The sequence below is a fragment of the Bos taurus genome, chromosome 5, assembly GCF_002263795.3.
Source record: "Bos taurus isolate L1 Dominette 01449 registration number 42190680 breed Hereford chromosome 5, ARS-UCD2.0, whole genome shotgun sequence".
Lineage (NCBI taxonomy): Eukaryota > Metazoa > Chordata > Mammalia > Artiodactyla > Bovidae > Bos > Bos taurus.
In genome coordinates this window covers 109,456,823-109,478,594 of record NC_037332.1, presented here as the reverse complement: position 1 = coordinate 109,478,594, position 21,772 = coordinate 109,456,823, and the positions used below count along the sequence as shown (strand labels likewise).

Here is a 21,772-nt window from a genome sequence, read left to right as displayed (position 1 = left end):
CCCCTTCAGTGTCTGCAGCAGCTGGGGCTCCTAGCAGGCCCAGGCAGCCACTCGCTTCCAGCTGGGATGGCTCTGGGCCCCCCACAGCCCCCCGGGTTCTCTCTGGTGACTCAGCAGTGGCCACAGGCCCCCGAGCAGGGCCTCTTCCGGTGCCGGGATCCGGAGCGGAGAGGAGGGGAACCGTGGCCTTATTTCCCAGGAGAGGCAGAGGAGTCTGCGGGGCAGCCCCCGGGGACCTTGCACGCCTGGATCCTTCCTGACTCCCTCTCTCTCAGAAGGGCCAGAAGAGCAGCTGGTCCAGGAAAATGGACGTTTTATTTCCATAAATACTCCTGCTCTCACTCACGCACCGACCCCACTTCTGCCCATGGATAGGTGGGTGAACAAAGCCCAGTGAATGAAAGAGACACGCAAGAACTCCAGTGTAGGACCTCCCTTGGCCAGGAGCCCGGGAGCCCCCAGCTGTGGGCACCGCCTGGGGCATTACCTTTGGGCCAGCCGTCACATGACCCCCATAGTCCCCCCACCCAGAGGCCTGACAGCAAAGGGGCCAGGCGGGTAGAGTGAGATCCCCAGGAGTGGGGGACAGGTGGGGGGCTCCCCGCACTGGGCCCCCTGAGATGGTGACCACAGGGCCACACAGAGAGAAAAGCTAAGAGAATCAAACCACAAACCCGAGAGTGCAAAGGGCTGGGGGTGCAGGCGTCACCCCCACAGTCACCCGGTTCCTATGGAGGAGGCCTGAGCTGGTCCCGGCTCCAGCCCGGCCCCAAGTTATGGCTGGGCCTTCCCATAAGGCATAAGAGACAGGCAGGGAGGACCCCTCCCCAGGCTGGGGTCCGGGCTAGGCCTGAGGCCCTGGCCCTTGCCCGACAGCCATGCTTCTCCCCCACGACCCCAAGTCCTTCTGGGGCCGTGTAGGCCCTCCCTGCTCCAGGCTCCCACCTGTGATGACAGTCCCCACCAGTGCAAACCCAGGCCCAGCCTCCTGCTGGGTTTGGCTCCGTAGGGGAGGGGGCAAGGATGGTGGGGGCTGCAGGGGTGAGGGGAGAAGCACCAGACCCAGGGGAATATAGCCATGGGAACACACCCAGGCGGCCACGGCCTCCACCTAGGCTCGGCAGCAGCCAGTCCAGTGGCCCCTCCTCTCCCCAGCCTTCTCGGTTCTAGAGGCTCCCCCAGGTCTCTGGTGGGGGGAACTGGTCCACGTCCCCCATCTCGTTGTAGGTCTGGTCGCCCATGGTGAAGAGGAGCTTGTAGCGGAGGCGAACCTTCTCCTGAAGCAGAGATGGCGAAGGCAGAGGGTCAGAGCGGGAGAAGAGGCTGCCCCCACCCCATGGCCACACCCTGTCACAGCCGGGCCCCTCATCACCTTCTGGGGGTTGGCAAGGAGCAGGACCTGCGTGATGGCTGAGGGGTGAACGATAGGGTTAAACGCTGGCAGCTCCGTGCCTGAGGGTGGCTGAAGCTTCACCTTCATGACCTGTGGAGGGTCGGAGGGCAGATTGGGGACAGCCAGCCCTGGCTTCTTGTCCCCAGTCCCTCAGGAACAAAGCCAACCTCCTGTGAGCTCCACCCTGAGGGCCCCAGGGCCCTGCCCTTGGGTTCCCTTCTACCCCCTGCTCTGGAGAGCTAACTCCACATCCAACCCCAAATCACCCTGCTTTGAGGAGAGGCACATCCATGTCACCTTGGGGACAGCTGACTGGAAAACGATGTTGCGGATGGGCTGGGGGGCGGTGCTCAGCATGGAAACCACCACCACCAGCACGTCGGAGCGCCCAGGCAGCGGGTCTCGTGCAAAGTGGAAGAGGACCCGGAAGCCATGCTGGTCATACACGGTCACTGGCAAGATGCTGCCTGGCAGGGGAGACGGGGAGAGATTGATGGGGGCAGGGGGCGGAGGCGGGGTGCCAAGCCTGAGCCCAAGCACATCCGATCAGCCCCTCACACCCAGCTGACCTCAGGTGCTCACTGCTCTGCTGGAAATGAATGAAAAGACCCAGACCCAGCGTGCTGCCTTGACCCTGGGCAGCAGTGCAGTCAGGGGTATAGTCTGGGGCCAAGATGGGCAGGTGGACTTCTAGCACGATGGTGGAGGCAGGACGCCCACCCTGGAACTGAGTCCTAGTCGGGCTCACGCAGTGCCGCGTGGCTGCTCCTGGCATGCTGGAGTAGAAGGGCTATGCAGGAGCTGAGGGCACGTTCTCGCTGTGTAACCCAGGCACAGTCACTCTGTGTCTCTGAGTTCAGGGTCCTCCAGGCTGCTAAGACACTGGCACCACTAACCAGCTCCCAAGGACTGCCCTTGTCATCGTGAGCTTACAAGATGGACAGCGCTGAGAAGCCTGGCCGGTCTTCCTGTCTGGTCATAGTCTGGTGCTGTAAGTGGCCCCTCTTTTGCTCGTGGGCAGAAGCACAGGCTTGGACCTGGGTCTTTATCCCTATGGTCTTGGGGAAACCCCCCCCAGACCTCGCTGTGTCCTGGCCCTGCCCTTCCTGGGGAGCGATGCAGGGACCACCCATGAGAAGTCCCCTGGAGTTTATTTATTCTTTTGGCCATACTGCATGGCTGGTGGGATCTTAGATCAAACCTGGGCCCTTGGCAGTCAAAGTCCAGTAACCACTGGACTGCCAAGGAATTCCCCATCCTGGAGTTTGGAATGCAGTTCTGTGACACTCCAGGACTGATGAGGAAACTGAGTCCTAGGAAGGCAAAGCGTCTTACCCAGAGCCCCCCACCGAGTTGGGCAGGGCTGGGAGGGGAGCCCATCTTCCCACCTGCTGCCCCCGATCTATCTTCCAACAGCACAAGGTGGGGGGAGGAGTGGGGCGCAGGCAGGAAGCCACGCCACTGCCCTACTCACTGGGTTTGATGGACTCCAGAGGCACAGTGATGTTGGCCAGCGAGACCTCGGTGGGCGTGGGCTGCTGCGGAGGCCCGGGGGGCTCAGGGGACACGGTGTGGAGCAGGCCGGTGGCACTGGAGCTGGGCAAGCTGCAGCTGCTTTTATTCTGCAGGTCCCGGAGTGTGAGCCGGGGGGCTGGCTGCTGCTTCTCCCTTATTGGGGGGATGGTGCATTGAGAGGTGAATCTTCAGGGCCCAGAAGATGAGGGGCACAGGAACGGCTGGGGTCCTCGTGGTCCCTGACGGCTGGCTCAGATACCCTGTCTCTCTGGCCTTGGTCTCCTTGCCTTGGAGAAGGCAACTCAAGCTCCCCCACCCACCTGGGTTCAGAGCCCTCCTTCCTGGCAGCCCTCTGGGTCTTTCTCAGGGGCCGGCAGGCCTGGGGGAGGGTGTGTGAATGGGGCATGGACCCCGCTCTCATATGTTCCACGCCTGCCCTGGTCACTTCTGTGTCCCCGAGCCCCGGGCAGCACTTGGCGTGCGGTGGTGCTCTGGCCATGCCGTTCACTGACCAAACCGGCACTGGGCCTCTTTTTGCTGGGCCCGGGGTAGGGGAGGGTCTGGGTAGGGCGGACCCTCACCACCGCACTTGCTGGGACTCTGGGGGCAGTGACTGCTGCAGGAGGGTCTTCCCCAGGAGGTCGAGGTCATCCAGGCCACTGCTCGCGGGCGGGGGTGTCTGCGCTGGGGGCCGAATGTCCACACTGGGGGCCGGAGTCGGGGCTGGGGCTTCCGTGCTATCGGACGACTGTTGGGTGTACAAAGGATGCAGGGCGGTGAGGCTGCGCTGAAAAGGTGTCGGGTCACCTGGCGCTGCCCTGAGGCCCCCTTCCCTCCTGGCAGGTGACATCTGGGGAAGCAGCAGCAGAGGAACAGACAACATCCCCACAGGCCTGAGCCCCTGACTCCAGGGCCACTGGTGGCCAAGTCTGATCTGGGGTTCTACTCAAGAAAACATCCCATTTCAAGGACCTCAGAGTCACAAGAAAGGAACGGGAAGCCTCTAGCTCAACCCAAGGGAACCCAAGGCTGAGACCTCAGGGAAAAGCGATGAAAGTTGAGGAGGGGCCCACCCACCTCCCTCCATCCGGAGATGGCTGCCCCCTACCCCCACCGCCCCTGCCCTGGGCCCTCCTGCCCACCTCTCCCGTCCCTGCCCCCTCAGGATGCCTGTCCCAGCTGCCCTGCCCAACCCCTCCTACCTGGAAGCTGTTCCACCCAGCACCATCCAAGCCAGAGAGGGGTGTGGGGTCGCTGAGGCCTACAAAGAAGTGAGAGAGAGGTAAAGGAGCTGGATTTGTGAGCAGAGGCAAGAGGGCTGGGGGGACTCTGTGTCAGGTCAGGGTTTCCTGGCTTCCACCTTCCCCCTGCGCCCTCTCTTCCAAGAGGTTCAGCTCAAAGGGGACAACCCCCTCCCTGTCTCAGCAGAGAGAAGCAGAAACTGAAGATCCCAAGGGCCCATTCTCTGGCCCAAACACACTTCCTCTCTTGCTGCTCAGAGGCCGACTCAACCGCTAAGGTCAGGGTTGAGGTTGCCTTTGTTTGACAGTGGGCAGGTGGGAGCTGGCGTGGGGGGTGGGAGACACTATGTGAGGTCCGTTTTCTCACAGATCCAGGTGGCAGGAGTCAGCATCCTGTGCCCGTCCAATGACTGACTTGATGGATAGATACCCTCTGAGCATCAGAAGGGCGCTGGGCCCAAGCCTGACCGACTCTGAGCAACCCTGGGCTGGGCCGCAGGGGCCCTGGGCACAGCATGCAGATGATGGCCAGGGCAGACATAAAAGGCCTTGTCTGCCCTGGCATGTGCCAAAAGGTTGGCTGATGGGGGCAAAGAAGGCAGTGGTCCCTCTGGAAAGGCCTGCTCATTGCCTGCTGGTCAGTAGAGGGGAGTAGGTCACCAGGCAGTCTGACCTCTGTCTTGTTTGTAGCAAAGCGTGAATAAGACAGTGAGGCTTGGTGTGCTGCAGTCCAAGGGCAGTCACAGAGTTGGACATGACTCAAGTGATGGAACAACGGGCTGATGCGCTACCTGATGGGCAGAAGTAAGGGAGGCCGCAACTGCTGGGCCTCCTCGTCTGGACACGCCTGAGACCAAGGCCAACAGTGGAGACTATCAGCTCCCACACCCTTGAGGCAGGCACTGCAGACATGGGCCTCAATCCTCAGGCGACCTTAAAAGGTGGGTGTAGGCTTCTCACGCCTCCCTTAGGGATGAGGAAGCAGGTGCTCAGAGGGGTTAAGCAACCTGCCCACGGTCACACCACTGGAAAGCCCAGAGTGTGGATGTGACCAGAGCAAGGCCTGAAGACTGGCGTTCAGACAGAGCTCTGCCACTCAGCTGTGACCCCGGGCTGGTGACAACCTTCCTGCGCCTCAGGAGACAACAGCAGCATCTGCCTCTGAGGACTGCTGTCGCTAACGAATCGGACAATTCAGATGCAAAGGAGCTGGGACACCCTCCCTGGCAGACGGGAAGCCTGTGCTGCCTGCCCCACCCCTACCCCGCACCCTTCCTGCCACAGAAAACCGTTCAGGACGAGCCCCCTTTGTGGTCCCAGGCTTCCTCCACTGCCCCGAGCAGGGGGGAGCTGGGCGGCTGCTGCCCTGCCACGTCGGGTTCTGGTTCCCACATTTTCTTCACTTTGAGCAGCAAGCAGAGGAAGCTGGAGGCTCAGGGCTCTGCCGTGACAGCGGGGACAGGAAGTGCCGAGCACACACACAGCCTCTCACCCGGAGGTGGCTTCCCCAAAGCCGCTGGCTAGGGGTGGGGTGGGGGCTGGGCTCACACACCCACCACCAGGTCAGGTAGCTGCCGCCCAGTGCTGCTCAGTTCTCTCAGAGTCTCCCCCAGCTCCGAAGGCAAAGGGGGCGGGTGGTGGGATTCTGATGCAGGCCTCAGGACGCCCTGTGGTCAGAGCCTCCCAGGGAAGGGGTGCTGGCTGACCGGCCCGCAGAGGAGACTTCGACCTGGTCTGCTGTCCCCCTCCGCACTCTAAGTCCTCGCTTCCCTGTCCTGGCTGATGGCCGAGCCAGAGCAGCAGAGAGGCTCCCGGGGAGGCTTCAGAATCGGAGGGTCTCACCCAAAGCCCGTGGCCCTTTGGACAAGAGGCTCAGCTTTGGGAGCCTGGCTCTGGCATCTGTAAACCAGGGGTGCTGGCCTCACTGTGTCCTGGGCTGAGGGGAGCGGGGCTAAGACAGCAGCGTGGTGTGTCAGGGGTGCCCCCGCTGGGACCCCGGCCCTCCATCGCTTCTTGGAGTCCGTCAGGTGTGGGTTTTACCTCAGAACCAATTCAGGAGAACTCAGTCTGACTCGGCTTCCAAGTCACTTTCCTAACATATCCTCTGAGACCCCTGTGACAGGGTAAGGTCTCCTGTGACAGAGCCCGACCACCTACCTCTATTTTGTCACAACATCAGGGCCACTGTGAGGAGATGGCTACTAGGCTCTCGTGCTTCAATGCTCTCAGATGGGGCGGCTGCCCCTGAAAGTTGGGAACTTGAAAACTGTGTGCCCGGCTGGGTGCCCCTGCTCTGCCCCAGGGTTGAGCCCGTTTCCCCGCCAGGCTCAGGAGCCCCAACCCCTCCTGTAGTGACTGCAGGCCTGGTCTGGGACCAGTGGGGGTCACAGAGCTCAGCTTTCCTGGGGCTTCTAGTGCTCAGAGCCTAGAGCTCCCCTCCTCTTCCTCTCAGGGGTGAAGAGATTGCTGATTTTTGCCTGGGTAGCTCCCAATTCTAGGCTCTAACCTGCTGTAGGGAAGTCCCTTTGTTTTCCCTTAGGCTGCCAGAGCCTAGGTGTGGCTGGCTTATCAGAGGTGGGGCCAGCCTCACCCCAGACAGTAGGACCTGGCGGGATCTCCTTCCTTTCTCTGAGCCTCAGCCTCCTCAGCTGTGAAATGGGCCTGATGCCCCTCCCCCATTCTCCAGAGGACTCAGGAGGAGGAGGAACAGGCTGACCTGACCATACTCTGAAAGCTGCCTTATGTGCCGGGGTATCACCCCCGACCTGCAGCTGAGCCTGCCCTACTCCGGGCCCGGCCCCAGCCCCTTCCTCACCCAGAGACATGAGCTCATCATCAAGCAGGGACACTGAGGTGCTGGGCTGCTCCGGGCTGGCCTGGTCGCCAGGGCGGGTGGGCACAGCTGGGTAGGTGGCGCCTGTCGGAGGGAGATCCAGGCCTGAGAGGTCCAGAAGGGCCGAGGTGCTCCCTGGGGTGGGGAAGGAGAGTCAGGCCAGCCCTGGGTGGAGGACATGCAGAGTCCCTGGGGTCGGGGAGCAGCAAGCTCCCCTCCTGGCCACATTACCCTTGCCTGGGATCTGCTTGCCAGGCCCCTTCTTTGGCACGTGGTGTCCCTTCTGCACAGAACGTACTTCCTGCTTCCCTCATAGTTGGCGGATTGCCTCTCGTCCTTTAAAGCCCTTCTTAGACTCCACTGTTTCTGGGCAGTGCCCCCCAGCCTCTCCCAGCAGGGCCCGTTCTAGCCTCCCCTGGCTGTCGCTTTACCCGGAGTGGAGCTGAGCTGCAATGCTTATGTGTCAAGCCCTCCCTGTGCACTTCTGATAATCAAACTAAGCCTTGGGATGTCATCCAGGCCCATACAAGAGGCGTCAGATTTGTCAAATGAAAGGGAGGCCCTCTTTCCCCAGCCTGTCCTTGCCAGACCCTCAGCCCCCTCCCCTCTGCCCCGCATCCAGACTTCCTCCCCTGCAGCTGCAGGCTTGGCACAGACTCCTCCCCCAGCTCTCCCAGTGGGGGCCTCCCTCATCTTAAGGGGCCACTGAGCTCTGGGACCAGCGCCCCACCCTGGATTCTGGCCGGTGGGCCCTCCCAGCTCTCCCGCCACCTCCTCACCGGGGATAGAGGCAGCGGTGGCTTCGCCGTTGACCTCCTCGCCCCGCACCAGCTGCTTGTACAGGTTGATGACCTGGGTAAGGTTGTCGTTGGCTTGCAGGATCTCCGCTGGAACAGGCAGAAGGGGAGGGGCTGGGCTGAAGGACTGTGGGGGCCTCTGGGGGAGGTGGGGAGGATGCCCCACATGCATCCCAAGCCTCGTGGGAGGGGCGTGGGGCTTGGGGACAGCCCATCCTGACTCCTCTGCCTCAGGCACCCCGTGACTCTCATCCAGCCTCCGGGCTGCCCCCTGCCAGCCCCTCAACACAGACGCAGGCCCTGGTCTCCAGGCCCCCACACTGGCCCTGCTGTCTGGAAACCCCTGGATCTCCACACGGCTTCACCCTTTCCTGCTTTCCAGTCTTTACCCACGTCACCTCAGGGAGGCCCTCCCTCACCCCCGGCCCCACACCCCAGTTCCTTCCCTGCTCTTCTCCATGCCCCTTACCACCGCCCAACAAACTGCCGGGCTCACACCCTCAGGCTCCTGTGTCATGGGATAAGAGCTCCTGGGGGATTTGGCTGTTTACTTGGGTCACTGCCATAGCCCCGGGCCTAGAACCGCGTCTGCCGCAAGCCGGGTCCTCCGGGGCAGGGCTGAGGGGGGCTGAGGGCCGAGCCTCCTGGCTGCACCAGGGACTTGGCATGCGGGGGGCGCTCAGGGGAGGCTATGAATGGGGCTGAGATGGTAGCAGACCACTGCCGGGAGGCACGGCTCGTGTGGGGGCACAGAACAAGGATGAGACCCTTACATGTGGCCACGGGGCCCAGCCATGGAGGCGCTCAGGGAAGGCCATGAATGGGGCTGAGATGGTAGCAGACCACTGCCGGGAGGCACGGCTCGTGTGGGGGCACAGAACAAGGATGAGACCCTTACGTGTGGCCGCGGGGCCCAGCTGTGGAGGTGCTCAGGCCTGAGGGACTTGCTCTTGGTTTCAAGCTCACCCTTACCAGGAGGCAGCGTCTGGAGGGAGAGCCTCCAGTCCTCCCTGGCTCTGCCACCACTCTGATGATCTGGACAGGCCACTTCCCTCCCTGAACCCCAGCTGTGAAAAAGGAACAATTCCCCCTCCTGTGCAGCTTACAGGCAGTAAACGAGATGTCTGCCAAGGGGGGGCTTGGCCCATAGTTTCTCAGGGTCAGCCCCTCAGCTTCGCTTCCTTCTTCCTCAAAGTGGAGAAACCCAAGATCACTGCTGGAGAAGGGAGGGGGGCCCCCTAGTGGTAGCTCCTTCTAACTGCAGCTCACCTAAGGCCTCGTCGTTGTCCTCCGTGTCACTGGCCAGTCGGAAAAGGGTGGGCCGCATGCGCTCACAGCGCTGGTACAATTCCTGGGGGCAGCAGGGCGAGCAGGTCAGGCCGGCGGGGGCACTGGGGCGGGGGGGGGGGCCGGGTGGGGGGCGGCGCACCTTCATGAGGTCCTCGCTGCTCCGGGCCGCCGCGCCACCCTGGCTGTGGTTCATCACCATCTCGGTCAGCAGCTTCACGTTGTTGTTCACCTCCTCGATGGCGCTCGCCCGCTTCGAGATCTTCTCCATTCGCTTCTGGTCCTGGGGAGGCATTGGCAAACAGCCCCGGAGAGCCCGGGTCAGGCCCGGACCTGAGCCAGGATGCTGCCCCCCACCACCCTGGAGGCGCCCGATGGGTGTGGGATCAGCCCCTGCAAAGAGCCCCTTGGGCCCTGGACAGGGCACTCTGGTCCAAGAAGCCCTTGGCCCACCCTGTGTTCACTTTTCCTCTCCTCTCGCCAAGGCTCTAGACGCACAAGCTCATCAGAATCTCCAGGGGTGGCCCAGGGATCTTTGAGTCCAACACATTTGCCAGGTGATGCTGGAGGCCTGGGGTCTAGATCCACACCTGTGGTTCTACAAGACCCTCCCGCTCCGTCTGTCCCTTGAAAGGAGGTGCCTGTACTTGAGAGGGAAAGGGAACCTGAGTGGTCACCAACAGAGAAACTAGTGCCAGGACCCCGTGAGGTGTCTGTCGGTGTGTGGCAAGTGGGGGGAGCTCATGGCCTTGAAAGGCTGCTGCAGAAGGGACCCTGCTATCCTGCACCCACTCTGCTCACCCCACACGCTTCTTCCTTGTGGAATGAAAGGTGGGCTTGTGCTGTGCTGTCTGATACGGTCGCCCTCCTTGAAAGGGGCTGCCCTGACTTTCTCTGGGTTGTCAGAGCACATAGCTTACCCTAAGATAGCCCAGAATGTCTGCCTCTGTGTGTCTGGACTGCATTCTTTTGATGACTTACTCTTATCAATAAAAAAGATTTCAGCATGCACCCCCAACACAGGTACACGTCCTTATGAAATACACGTATATTCTTCCTTCTCTGTTTACATACTCTATCTTAAGTACAGTAAGAGCTAATTTCCTTCTAACTTTTATAGAAGAGGTAGTCAGTCTCACAGAAGCCAGCGCAGGTCAGCTCGGCTGCTGGGAAATGCTTTCTTCTGCACTTACTGACCCTGGCTCTGCCCACAGGGTCCCCTGACTCAGTCAGCCCTTTCTGTGCTGTCACGGCCCTTTAGCTGGGTCACTGCAGAGTTCCACACATATACACAGCTCCCCTCGGTGGCCCAGCTCAACATCCCCTCCCGCCACCTCCTTGAGCCCTGGGCTCGGCTATTACCTCCTGCACCATCTCCTTGATGAGTTTGTTGGCTGCTCGGAGGTCCTCGGGGTGGGAGCTCTTCAGCAGGCGGGCCAGCATCTGCGGAGAGAGAGGGACCCGCTGTGACGGCACTCTCTGGGCCTGGGGTCCTGTGCTGGCTCCTTTTCCTGGAGGTGGGACGTGAGTAAGTCACTAAGCTCTCGATGGGGTGGCAAGGACCTACTGACAGTGGGGACTTCCCTGGCCGTCCAGGGGTTAAGACTCCACTCTCCTGCTGCATGGGGTGTGGGTTCGATCCCTGGTCAGGGAGCTAAGATGCCACATGCTGTAGAGGCCGATGAAATAAAATAAATGAATCCTATGTTGTTTTTTTTAAAGAATCTACTAACATCTTAATCTTACGTGGTGGCCGTGGGACAAGTGCCACACTGCATGTAAGTGCTTTCCACAGTGCCCAGCAGAAATAAGTTCTCCACAAATGCTGTGAAAAATTACATTAATGTTGCTAGAGAATTCTTCTGGAAGGAAGTACAGGAAACTCAACAGCAGTTACCCTCTGGGACTAGACTGGGTAGAGAGGAGCTTTTTTTTATCTTACCTCTGGGCTGTTTTAAGTTCTTGCCCATGAGCACATGCTTCTTTAACAAAAAGCTAGCAAAATTACTGCTGAGAGTCACAGACATAAAGACAGGCAACCTGCTGATCAGCCTGTGAAATGCCCTCAGACCAACCCCTGGCCGCCAGGCTCAGGCCTGTGTGTACTAAGCGCAGGGCACCGCGCGGGCAGCATCACCACGCGTAAGGGCTTAACACCTGGCGCCTGCACCCGCCACACAGCCGTGCTTAGTGCAAGCCTCTGATCCAAGGACAGTGCCACCATGGGCTGGGATCCGCTGACCCTCAAGGGGCCTGGGGTCCTCCTCTGGCCCTCCCTGAAGCCTCACCTTGGATTTCTCCTCATCTTCAAAGATCACATTCTTCGGCCGTGGTGGAGGAACGGGAAAGGTGGCGTCATCTGGCAGCTTGGGGTCGGCCTTCACAATCCCTGCAGTGGGGAGACTGTCTGTCTCGGGGCTAGGGCGGGGCGGGGTATGGGGGGCAGGCAAGGGTAGGAGGGAGCGTGGAGGCAGGCTTTCTCCAGCACGCTGGTGCTGCCTTTCCGGGTCAAGGCCTGCTCCTGAACTACCACGCCAAGCAGCAGCCGGCACAGGGCGTACTTAGGAGCCTCTATTTTGAGACCATTCCATGGGGGGCCACTCTCTGAGGGGAAGGCTGACTCAAACCCATCTTCTCTGCAGCCCATCTGGCCTCAGTCAGAGCCATAATGAGGCCCCACTGACTCTGTGGTCTTGAGCAGTTAAAAGGCACACCCATGATCTTGCTGACAGGGCCCTGAAGCTGCTGGAGCCCCAGGGCAGAGCAGAGACGGTGGTCACCCCCACCTCTGGGGCCTCACCCTGCTTCTTCAGCATCTGGTAGGCCTCTGCAATCTTCACCTCCTCGGGGAGGCCAACCGTCCAGCTGTAGAGAAGCTCCAGGATCTTGTTCTTCACCTTCTCTGATGTCCGAGAACCCAGGTACTTCAGGGACCGGGGGGAGAGGAAGCTTTGCATTGGCTGGCCTCACTCACTGCAGCCCCAACCCCAGCCCAAACCTGGCTGCCTTCCCAGGACTCCCTCCAAAACCTCAGCCTACAGGACCCTCATGTCCCACCTGACCAGCCCGGCAGAGCTCCAGGCCCTGCCGCTCCCAAGCTGAGATGGCCCTGGGCGTCCCAGTCCCCTACCTGTTCAGTAAGGTGACAGCAGAGAGACAGCACTGGGGACGCAGAGCTGAAAGGCCCAGAGCCCAGCATCTACTCACGGTTGGCTCATGGAACCCCTAACATTGTGACCTCAGGGAGGAGGAGCTACCAGGCTTCTGGCTGACCAGGGAAGGAGCAGGTGTGGGACCGTTTGGCCCCAGGCCCCATTCAGTTTCCCAGCAGTACACTCGGCTGAGGGAACTAGCTTTCACACTGATCAACTCCTGAGAACAGCTACTGGGTCATTCAGCTGCTCGGGCCAAGGGACGGGCCTGGGTGAGGACGGGCGAAAGGGGTGGGCTCTCACACACCCAAGAAGAGGCACCAAACCTGTTCGTGCCCTACGGGAGGACTCTGGGGCCTCAGATCTGAGGCTTCAGGAGGCCACTTTTGTAAGTGGGGACAGGGACACCCTCCACTAGACACCTAGTGGGGGCACCAGGGCACCCCACCCTGGTGCCCAGACCTGCCACGGCTAGGTCTGCAGGGAGAGAGCTCAGACCTGAGCAGCCCACACTGGGGAAGCTGTTCTTTCATTGCAGTCATTTCTCCCTATGTGCCGAGCTGCTCCAGAGTCAGCCAGCCACCGGGCAGCCTGGAACATTCTTCCTAGAAGCCCAGCTGTCCTGGATTCAGCTGTGTGAAGGAGACCTTGAGAAAGGGTCTGTGTGTGCTGGGTCAGGAGGAGGGCAGTCACCCTCCTCTCTCGATCTGGGATCCTCGCTGTTCAACCCCCCATGACAGCACAGGTCTGAGCATATGATAGAGGCACCCACCTTGGGAGACACGACCTTGATAAGCTCGTTGAGGAAGCGGAACTTGCCCACCTCGTCGTGGAACCTTTTGCCGCAGCTCTTCATGCATGTTTCCAGCACCTGGGGGGGAAGGTGTGAGGTACGGGGGCCCCTGGGTGGGTCAGAGGAGGCAGCCTCTCTCCCACACCTCAGCCAGGGCCCAAAAGTCCAGAGACCAGCAGTGAGAAGGGAGAAAATGACTTGAGAAAAAAAAGGATTCTGAGGTTCAGAGACCCCTGAGATTGATCACCACCCCTGGAACACAGGGCCGGGCCACTCTGAGAGCCTGGTGACACCCAACTCACATCACTAACTTAGTCCCTCCATGGCCTGGCCACATCTGAGTACCACTTGTAAATTACTTTCTCACTATTTTCCTTTGACGGTTTTTTGGAAATGTAAATAGGCACCATCAACCTCAGCCTCATCCTAAGCCATACATATGTGAGAACTAACACGTGAGGAGAGGAAAAAAAAACACCGAAACCCTAACATGTTAAAACAAACACCGGACTATTAAATGGGTGCCTGGGGTCCTGTGTCTGGAGGCCATCAACAGGCTGGCCTTGTCGGGCTCCGCAATGATCCGGGAGCTCTATAAACACGGAGACTCCTGGATGCATGTACTACAGGTGTTCTGTCAGCAGGGCTGGAGTGGGGCCCGGATTCAGCCTCCAGAAGATCTGAGGGACAGCCGGAGCTGGGAATCCCCGGACCAGGTGACCGAGGGCTTCCTCCCTGCAAGAGGCCTAACTGTGCAGGGTCTGGGGTGGGAGGCCAGCCCATTGGTTCACTGGTTGCCATAGGGCGCTCAAAGGCTGGCACACACCCTTATTTAGGCCATCTTGGCTCAATTCCCTTGGGCTCTAAAGAGGAGCCTGATGGGACCCCAAAAACCTCAGTCTCCCCCCCCACCCCACCCCTGGTGCCATCCACATGGTCAGGAGACAGATGGCACTGTGTTTCTCCTTCTCCTCACCGTCAGGGCCTGGACTGCCTCCCACTCCTGCGGGGACTGGATCTTGTGGGCCAACAGCCGGGTGGCAAGTGGAGGCCTGCGGGAAAGGAAGAGCAAAGAGCCAGACTAGTCACAGAGCCCCAGGCACCCTGAGAGTGCTGCCACTCTTCCCCCTGGCCCTGGAGTCTGCAGAGGCTCCTGCAGGGCATGCGAAAAGGCCCAGCTCCCTCTTCGGACTGACTAGGGCCAGAGACTCTGGCACAACAGAGCAGGGCCAGGCAGGGCGCGCAGGGCGGCAACCTTTGAAAGGGACGAGCTCAGCTCCTTGGCTGGCTTTACTGAGAACTATGACCTGCATATCCTTGGGTGGCTGTACAGACAAGTACTGAGGCAGGGGCCCAGCCAGGGAGCAGAACACAACAATGTGCCCAGAACATTCTGCCGGGAGAATGTGACATCACCTACCCGATCCTAACACAGACATGCCCACGGTCTACAGGGGCCCAGCCAGGGAGCAGGACACGACAATGTGCCCAGAACATTCTGCTGGGAGAATGTGACATCACCTACCAGATCCTAACTGTCACCAGTGACAGCAACAGCTAACACGTACTGAGTGGTTAATGTGCAAGGCGACTCACCTCCATTTTCCTGCCTAAGCCCCTAAGAGCCCCCTGAAGCAGGCAGCACTATCACCCCCACTTTACAGTCGCAGAGATGGAGGCTCAGAGGCATCCAGTACTCACCCAGGCAACCCCCTAACTGAAGGGATGGGACTCGGGCCCGAGCAGCTGGTGTGGGGACCACGCACGTCAGGGTCCACATGGCATCCTGAGTGGAGCGCCTGCACTTGTGGGGGTGCAGCGGAGGTGAAGCACGCTGGGCTGTGCTCCCAACTTCAGCACTGCCTGGGAACCCGCTAACAACGTCCCCCCTCAAGGTCCCTGCTGAGTGGTCTAGTCCAAGCCTGGACGCACCACCAACGGACAGTTCTGACAAGCACACCGTGTGGGTTTCATGCGGGCAGTTCAGGCTCTGCCTTGAGCAAAGGGTACCCCAACTGGGGAGCATGCAGTTCTCCGGCAGTTTCTCCCCAAACAAGCCTGGGCACGAGTCAGGCAGCCTGGAGCCTCGTCAGGTCTGTGAGATCTTAGGGCAACTGCTGAGTTCCCTGAGCCTCAGTTTCTTCACCTGTAAAATGGGTCCAGTAAAATGGGTCCAGGCACAGAGTGCCTGATGCCATCATTAATCTGGGAGCTCATTAAGAATGCAAACCGAGTCTCAAGCCACCCTCATGTCTGCCCAAGGCTGGGTCTGGAGGGTGCATGGCAGGTGCTGAGCACGTGAGCAAAGGACAGGGAAGTCACCTACCCCTCAAAGTCCTCGTTGAGCTGCTCACAGAAGCCGTTGATGCTGGCCCAGTTCAGCTCCTTGTTCAGGGGGTTTGTGGCTCTGTCTGGAGAACAGAGGGCTAGTGTGACCTGGTGAAAGGATACCCCTGCCTCTTTCAGCTCCTGCCCTGGGGTACGACTGAGCACACGGAAAGGCCTCTCCTTGACTCCCTGCCCCAACAGCCCCAAGACCCCAGCACTGACGTCCATCAGGTCAGAGCACAGAGGGCCTGCTGGCCGCTGGCTTCCCCTCACAGCCTCTCCCCAAAGGGCCCCATGTCGAGAGAGTGCTCAGGGGCTGCTCCCTTACTGTCACTTCTGCTGTAAGCCTCTCCGCCTGTCTAACCACACCTCCTCTGATTCTGCTCCTAAAATGTCCCCATAATTCTCACGGAATTCACTCTCAGAGGAGATCTAGAGGTATGGGAAAAACAGCCGTAGTTCCAAATGCAAGGAGCTTCGCAGCTGGGAAGTGGGCCAAGGGCAGCTAGGTTCTCAGTACAAGGCGACAGAGGGAGGCAAAAGGGTCATGGGAACTGGGAACCAGGGGAGGGGACTCAGGGGAGGCTGCCCGGAGGGGCAGCACAAGAGGGAGTACCAGGCTGGGGAGGACATGACTTGGAACAGCTCAAGGGCTGCATGTGAGAAGAGCCGTGGATAATAGCCCAGGGCAAGGCATGAGGGGCGTGATAAGGAGCACAGCTCAGGTATGCCTCCTCCCAATCTAAGGTCACACCTGCCCGGGGGGCAGCACTGGCAAGGCAGTGTGCGCCTGTGTCCCCCCAGACCTGACCCTCATCGCGAGCCCAAGTCTGCTACTGCATCGCATCGCAGCCGTTTATGTACACGTCGGTCTCCCCCCAGTAAATGAGTGAATGAACATGGGCTTGGCGGCAGGCTGGCAGGGAGAGGTTCTGGGGGAATTCAAATCCAGAGTGGGTAGTGGCTAGGAGAGGGCAAACAGGAAGGGGTGGTAAACAAGGCCAGACAGAACCGCCTGACCCCCCCCCAGTGTCGGTCAAACAACAATTAAAGATAAACAAGATCCTATTGTAGAACACAGGAAACCACATTCAACATCCTGGGATAAACCATAATGAAAAGGAATATAAAAAAGAATGTATATATGTGTAGAACTGAGTCACTGTGCCATACAGCAGAAATGAACACAACGCTGTGTATCAACTATACTGCAATAAAATGAAAAAAAAAACAACCAAAAAAACCACACAAAAAAACTATTAAGTAAGTCACATAACTTTCCCGAACCTCCATTTCCCCATTTGTAAAGTTGCGGCGAAATAAGGAATGATTTGGGATGACAACATACTCCACCCAGGGGGAGCGGCGGGGGCAGCCAGAGCTGGATCTCTGTCACCTCCCAGCCTGTCCAGGTCAGTTCTGCCCCAGCCTGAGGACTGAGTGGGGGCTGTGGAGGGAACAGCCCAGGAGGTGGGACACAGGAGCTGTGGCCAGGGACAGGCTGGGGACTCGGAGTGTGGCGCCTGCCTATTTGGGGTCCTGTGCTGTGGCGGGAGGCCTGGTGCCCTAGGGTCTCAGAGCCTGGCAACCAATCATTCAATTCATATTTATTCAATAAATATTTTGAGTGTGGGACTGTGGCAGTGAACACAACCCCCATCCTCCTGGAACTCAACAGCTCAGCATAGGAAACACTGACTGCTCAGACAAGCCACCAAACAGGGTGCTGTACACTGCTGCAGAGTGCTGTTAGGAAAAACAGATCATTAAAAAAAAAAAAATGGAAAAGAAACTCAGAGCAGAGAGACGGTATAGACAGCGTGTGTGTATTAGTGGGGGTTGCTGCTCTCTGGGATGGCCCTCAGAGGTCCAGCTGAGCAGAGACCTCAATGAAGCATTTTCCCTGTGCACACGTCTGTTCTTGGAGCCCTGCAGAGCCCTCCACTCCCTGGGAGAAACGAAGCCCCTGCTGACCACTCAGGAATGCCAGAAATAGCTGCCTCCCCGCTCCCATCAACTCTGCCTCCCAGTCCTGCAACAGGGACGGAGCCTGGGTAACATCAGTCTGCAGTTAGAAAGATAGCATGGGGCTGGATATTGCCTACTTAGTGACACCCAGCTGGAGGAACCTAAAACAGGAAGTCTCTTAAAGTGTCAAGAGACACGTGAGTCTGAGTGAGTTCCAGAGTCTGCTCCTAAGTCAGAAGCCAGGGAGGACGAAGCAGTGGCATCATGGGACATCTCTGCATCTGGTTCAGAGCAAGGGCCTCTGGGTCCAAGGAGATCTGATCAACCTCTCTGGGCCTGGCCCTCAACTCCCAGCCCTCCTAGCTCTACCTGGGGGGAGCACTTCCCCCAGCAGGCCTCAGGGCAGAACACCCAGGGAAGGAGATGTTTCACAACAGGGTGTGACTCCACTCTGTCACTCTACAGTGTTGACAATGTCATATTTTACCCAACAAAGACTACTCTCACCCCCAATCACTGCAAGAAACGAGCTTACAATTTCGCCATGGCACCAACAGGAAGAAAAAGAGAAAACACCCTCAGCTCCAGTCTCTCAGAGTCCAGCCTACTGCTCAGATCAAACCCCTTGGCCTCTCAGTAATCGTCCACTGTTGCTAAACCTGATACCATTCTGTATCACCCACGGCTCAAGGCCTGTGTCTGGTCAGATCTGTCTGTCAGGGCCCTGCTCATCCCCCACCCCCAAGTGATTGTGGAGACCTAGACCCTTGTGGCATTCCAGAACCGTCTCGATGGCCGCTGAGTGCTTCCTTTCCATGCCTGCCCCCTCCACTGGCCAGACTGACTGTGAAACATCACTGGAGACGGTGTGGTTCTGAGACCAACCTCCAGATTCAACGCTGCACAAGACTGGCTTAAAAGGGGATGTCCATAATTCCAAATCACCCTGTGCGGCTCCCTGGTGTGCCTGGGACCGAAGGGCTGAGCTGAGGGTTGACCCAGAGGCTTCCCTGCAGCCCTGGTGCAGAGGTGAGTGGAAAGCAAGAGAGCTGTCAGTAGTCCAGGGAGAAGCAAGCCGTGCTCTGAGGAGCACAGTCCAGAGTGGGTTACGAGAGGCGAGGACCTTCTGCAGTGTGAGATAGGGAGGTCAGGTGGACCATGTGGGGGGCCAGCACTCAGAAGCCGAAGGAGTGGGGAGCTGGGTCTGAGGAGACACAGGGAGGGATGCACGGGCCTTTGGAGCAAACTCGGTGAGAGGCAGGAAAGGAGTTTGTGGTGGCGGTGCAGAAATCTGAGGGACTGGACGAAGGGTAGTGATACAGAGCTTGAAATTTCTTCTGGAGTTTGAGACGGGGACCCTCCCAAGCCTGTGGAGTTCAGGGGTTTCTATGTGGCCAGAACTTGGGGTTCCATGGGTTAGTGGGTCCTACCTTCCTGGGTGGGGAAACAACCAAATCTGAGTTGCAAGCTCAAGGAACAGATAGGAGGGAGTTCCATCACGCACCGCCAGAAAGTGGAGGATTCGGGGCTTTAAGGGGAACAGGGGTCCCTCCCTCCTGGGTGTATGGTGAAGCCCTCGGGGACGCTCGCCTGCTCCCTCCCGGGGTCCAGGGAATGACTTGGGTGTCCGCTCCGCGGATTAGTCTGGGCCCGAGGAGGTTATAGGCTGCGGTCTCCATCCCGGGAGTTCTGGGCGCCGAGCTGGGGGCAGCTCACTCGGCCCCGGGGGTCGAGGCCCAGGAATCGGAAGGATGGGTGGCACTTGATCCCACTGCGGGTCCATGCAGCTGGTGGGGGTCTCCCTTCTTCACCCCAGGATCTAAGGTATGGGTTTTGGGACACCGCCCCTCACCGGGCCGGGGGCGGAGCGTGAGGAGGGGGCGCCCTGTACCCCGCCCCCGTCGGGAAGGGGACCGCCTAATGCCCCCGGTTCCGGTTCCGGTCCGGCCCGCGCCCCTCCCGGACACTCACTGATTCGCGCCTCCAGAGTCTCCGGCTCCATCGCGGGCTCCATCGGCCACAGGCCCCCAGCCTCGGCACCGCCCCCCGCCCCCCGCCGCTCTCGCGGGACCTCCTTGGCACCGCCCTCCGCCGATTAAAGGGGCAACGTCCGTCCCGACGAGCCGGAGCGGCGCGCCAGAGCATTCGGCACCATAGACATGAAGACGGGCTTGCCTAGAGCGTCATCTGTTCTTCCAACCCCTCCAAGCGGCGTTAATGTCGCGAGAGCGACTCGCCTCCTGCCTTGTTCAGAGCGCTCGGAAACAAGAGAAAGCCGAGGGACTCGGGACTGTGGGCTGCACCATGGAAACCCTGCGGGACGCTCTAAATCGCCGTGCGTCACGGAGATGCCTATGACCGCTTCCGGAAGAACGTTCTGGGGCCATGTTTCTGAGGGGCTCTGAAGTCACTTCCGGATCCCTGAGCGGATATTCCGTTTAGCTGCAGAAGTGGGGAGGGGGCCCTTAAAAGGGCAACGGCACCTTGGCTGCTGTGAAAATGACGTTTGAGTGCTTATAGTGTTCCAAGCACTGTTTTTAAGTATTGTTTAATGATTTGCTATTTTTCACAACGTGAACCAGATAGTTTGTCTGAGATCACACAAGTGGCAGAGCCTGAACCCTGTACTATCTCCTGCATCCATTCTGCAATCAGTTCATGCACTGTTTATTCGTCTTGTTCTGGGACAGGCGCCGAAACAGAAAGAGAAGGCCAGATATTACACGTGATGGGGGAAGCCCAGGGATAATGGCAACATAGGAGGGACCCCTACCCTAAACTGGGGCGGGGATAGGGGATTGCGGGATGTGTGTGGGGGGGGGGGGGGCTGTTTTGTCAGGAGGTTTCACAGAGAAGGTGATATTTAGCTGGAAGACAGAATTCTCCCAGTAAACCTGGTGTGGAAAGGTACTCCAGGTGAGGGGAACCAAACATTTCAGGATTCACAGGATAGAAAGAGGATGATGAGGTCAAATAATTCAAAATAGTTTAATGCGGCTCCAGAGGTTGTTGGCCTGGAAATAGGCCGGGGCAAGATCACGCAGTTCCTGCGTTTAGCTTTTTTTCTTGTTAACTATGCTGGGGGTGTCGTTAAAGACTTTAAACGAGTGGTGATGACAAAGTCAGGCTTTTGTTTTAGAAAGATCCAGGCGCAACAGTGAGCGAAAGACAGTGACGGGTGCTGGGCTGAAATCAAGGAGGGCGGAATGAACAGACTTCTAGGCTCGGTGACTTTTCTGCCGTTTCTCCATCACAGACCCTCTTCATCTGTTTTTTCCCACCCGCGGCCGGAGGGAGCCGGGTCTCCAGGGTCACCTGGGTCCGTCGCCCCCTAGCGGCCCGTCGGGGAACTGATCCATGGTATCCACTCAAGCCTTCCGGTCTTCCGGAGGGTTAAAGCCGAGACCGAAACGGAATCTAGCGATTCCGGTTCTGCTTGGCCGTCGCCCTGACAAGCGACCTCGATTCACCTTGCAGAACCACGGTGACCTCATCAGGGAGTTGCGAGGCATGTGCTGGGTCAGTTTTTCCCCTAAACTCAACCATTCAGCAGACTGGGATGTTTTTTAAGATTCTCCCCCACAGGCCATTAAAATTGTACAGGAAAATGATACGTATGTTTATTGCATTCCTCAATAAAAGCTGTAACATAAAATGTGCTTAGAGCTCTTTTCCTTTGTTTCTTTTATTACTGAAATGGATTATTACAGAAATAAAATGTAACCGCACTTACCACATTGATTTAAGGGTATATACACTCAAGAAGCTGAAGTTGAACGGTTCTATGAAGACCTACAAGACCTTTTAGAACTAACACCCATGAAACGAGTCGCCAGTCCAGGTTCGATGCACGGTACTGGATGCTTGGGGCTGGTGCACTGGGACGACCCAGAGGGAGAGGAGGGGAGGGAGGAGGGTGGAGGGTTCAGGATGGGGAACGCGGGTATACCTGTGGCGGATTCATTTCGATATTTGGCAAAACTAATACAATATTGTAAAGTTTAAAAATAAAATAAAATTAAAAAAAAAAAACAAAAACAGAACTAACACCCAAAAAAGATGTCCTTTTCATTATAGGGGACTAGAATGCAAAAGTAGGAAGTCAAGAAACACCTGGAGTAACAGGCAAATTTGGCCTTGGAATATGGAATGAAGCAGGGCAAAGACTAATAGAGTTTTGCCAAGAAAATGCATTGGTCATAACAAACACCCTCTTCCAACAACACAAGAGAAGACTCTACACATGGACATCACCAGATGGTCAACACCGAAATCAGATTGATTATATTCTTTGCAGCCAAGGATGGAGAAGCTCTATACAGTCAGCAAAAACAAGACCAGGAGCTGACTGTGGCTCAGATCATGAACTCCTTATTGCCAAATTCAGACTTAAAGAAAGTAGGGAAAACCACTAGACCATTCAGGTATGATCTTAATCAAATCCCTTATGATTATACAGTGGAAG

The 21,772-nt window shown here is 58.3% G+C and overlaps 1 protein-coding gene across 2 annotated transcripts; it reads right to left on the bottom strand.

Moving 5' to 3' along the window:
• Nucleotides 1-296: 296 nt before the first annotated feature.
• On the bottom strand, nucleotides 297-19,836 carry GGA1 (golgi associated, gamma adaptin ear containing, ARF binding protein 1). Of its 2 annotated transcripts, none has more exons than NM_001035408.2 (17): nucleotides 19,279-19,836; nucleotides 15,338-15,422; nucleotides 13,988-14,063; nucleotides 12,991-13,089; nucleotides 11,867-11,990; nucleotides 11,355-11,455; nucleotides 10,429-10,509; nucleotides 9,209-9,349; nucleotides 9,049-9,130; nucleotides 7,762-7,869; nucleotides 6,965-7,117; nucleotides 4,111-4,169; nucleotides 3,490-3,656; nucleotides 2,868-3,061; nucleotides 1,691-1,860; nucleotides 1,373-1,483; nucleotides 297-1,277 (listed from the first exon to the last, which is right to left on the bottom strand). In NM_001035408.2, the coding sequence occupies exons 1-17, from the start codon at nucleotides 19,319-19,321 to the stop codon at nucleotides 1,167-1,169; spliced, it is 1,905 nt and encodes a 634-aa protein (NP_001030485.2). In that variant the 5' UTR covers nucleotides 19,322-19,836; the 3' UTR covers nucleotides 297-1,166. The 2 variants fall into 2 exon arrangements, with proteins under 2 accessions (NP_001030485.2, NP_001421715.1); NM_001434786.1 differs by having other exon boundaries at nucleotides 6,965-7,066.
• Between the last annotated feature and the right edge of the window lie 1,936 nt (nucleotides 19,837-21,772).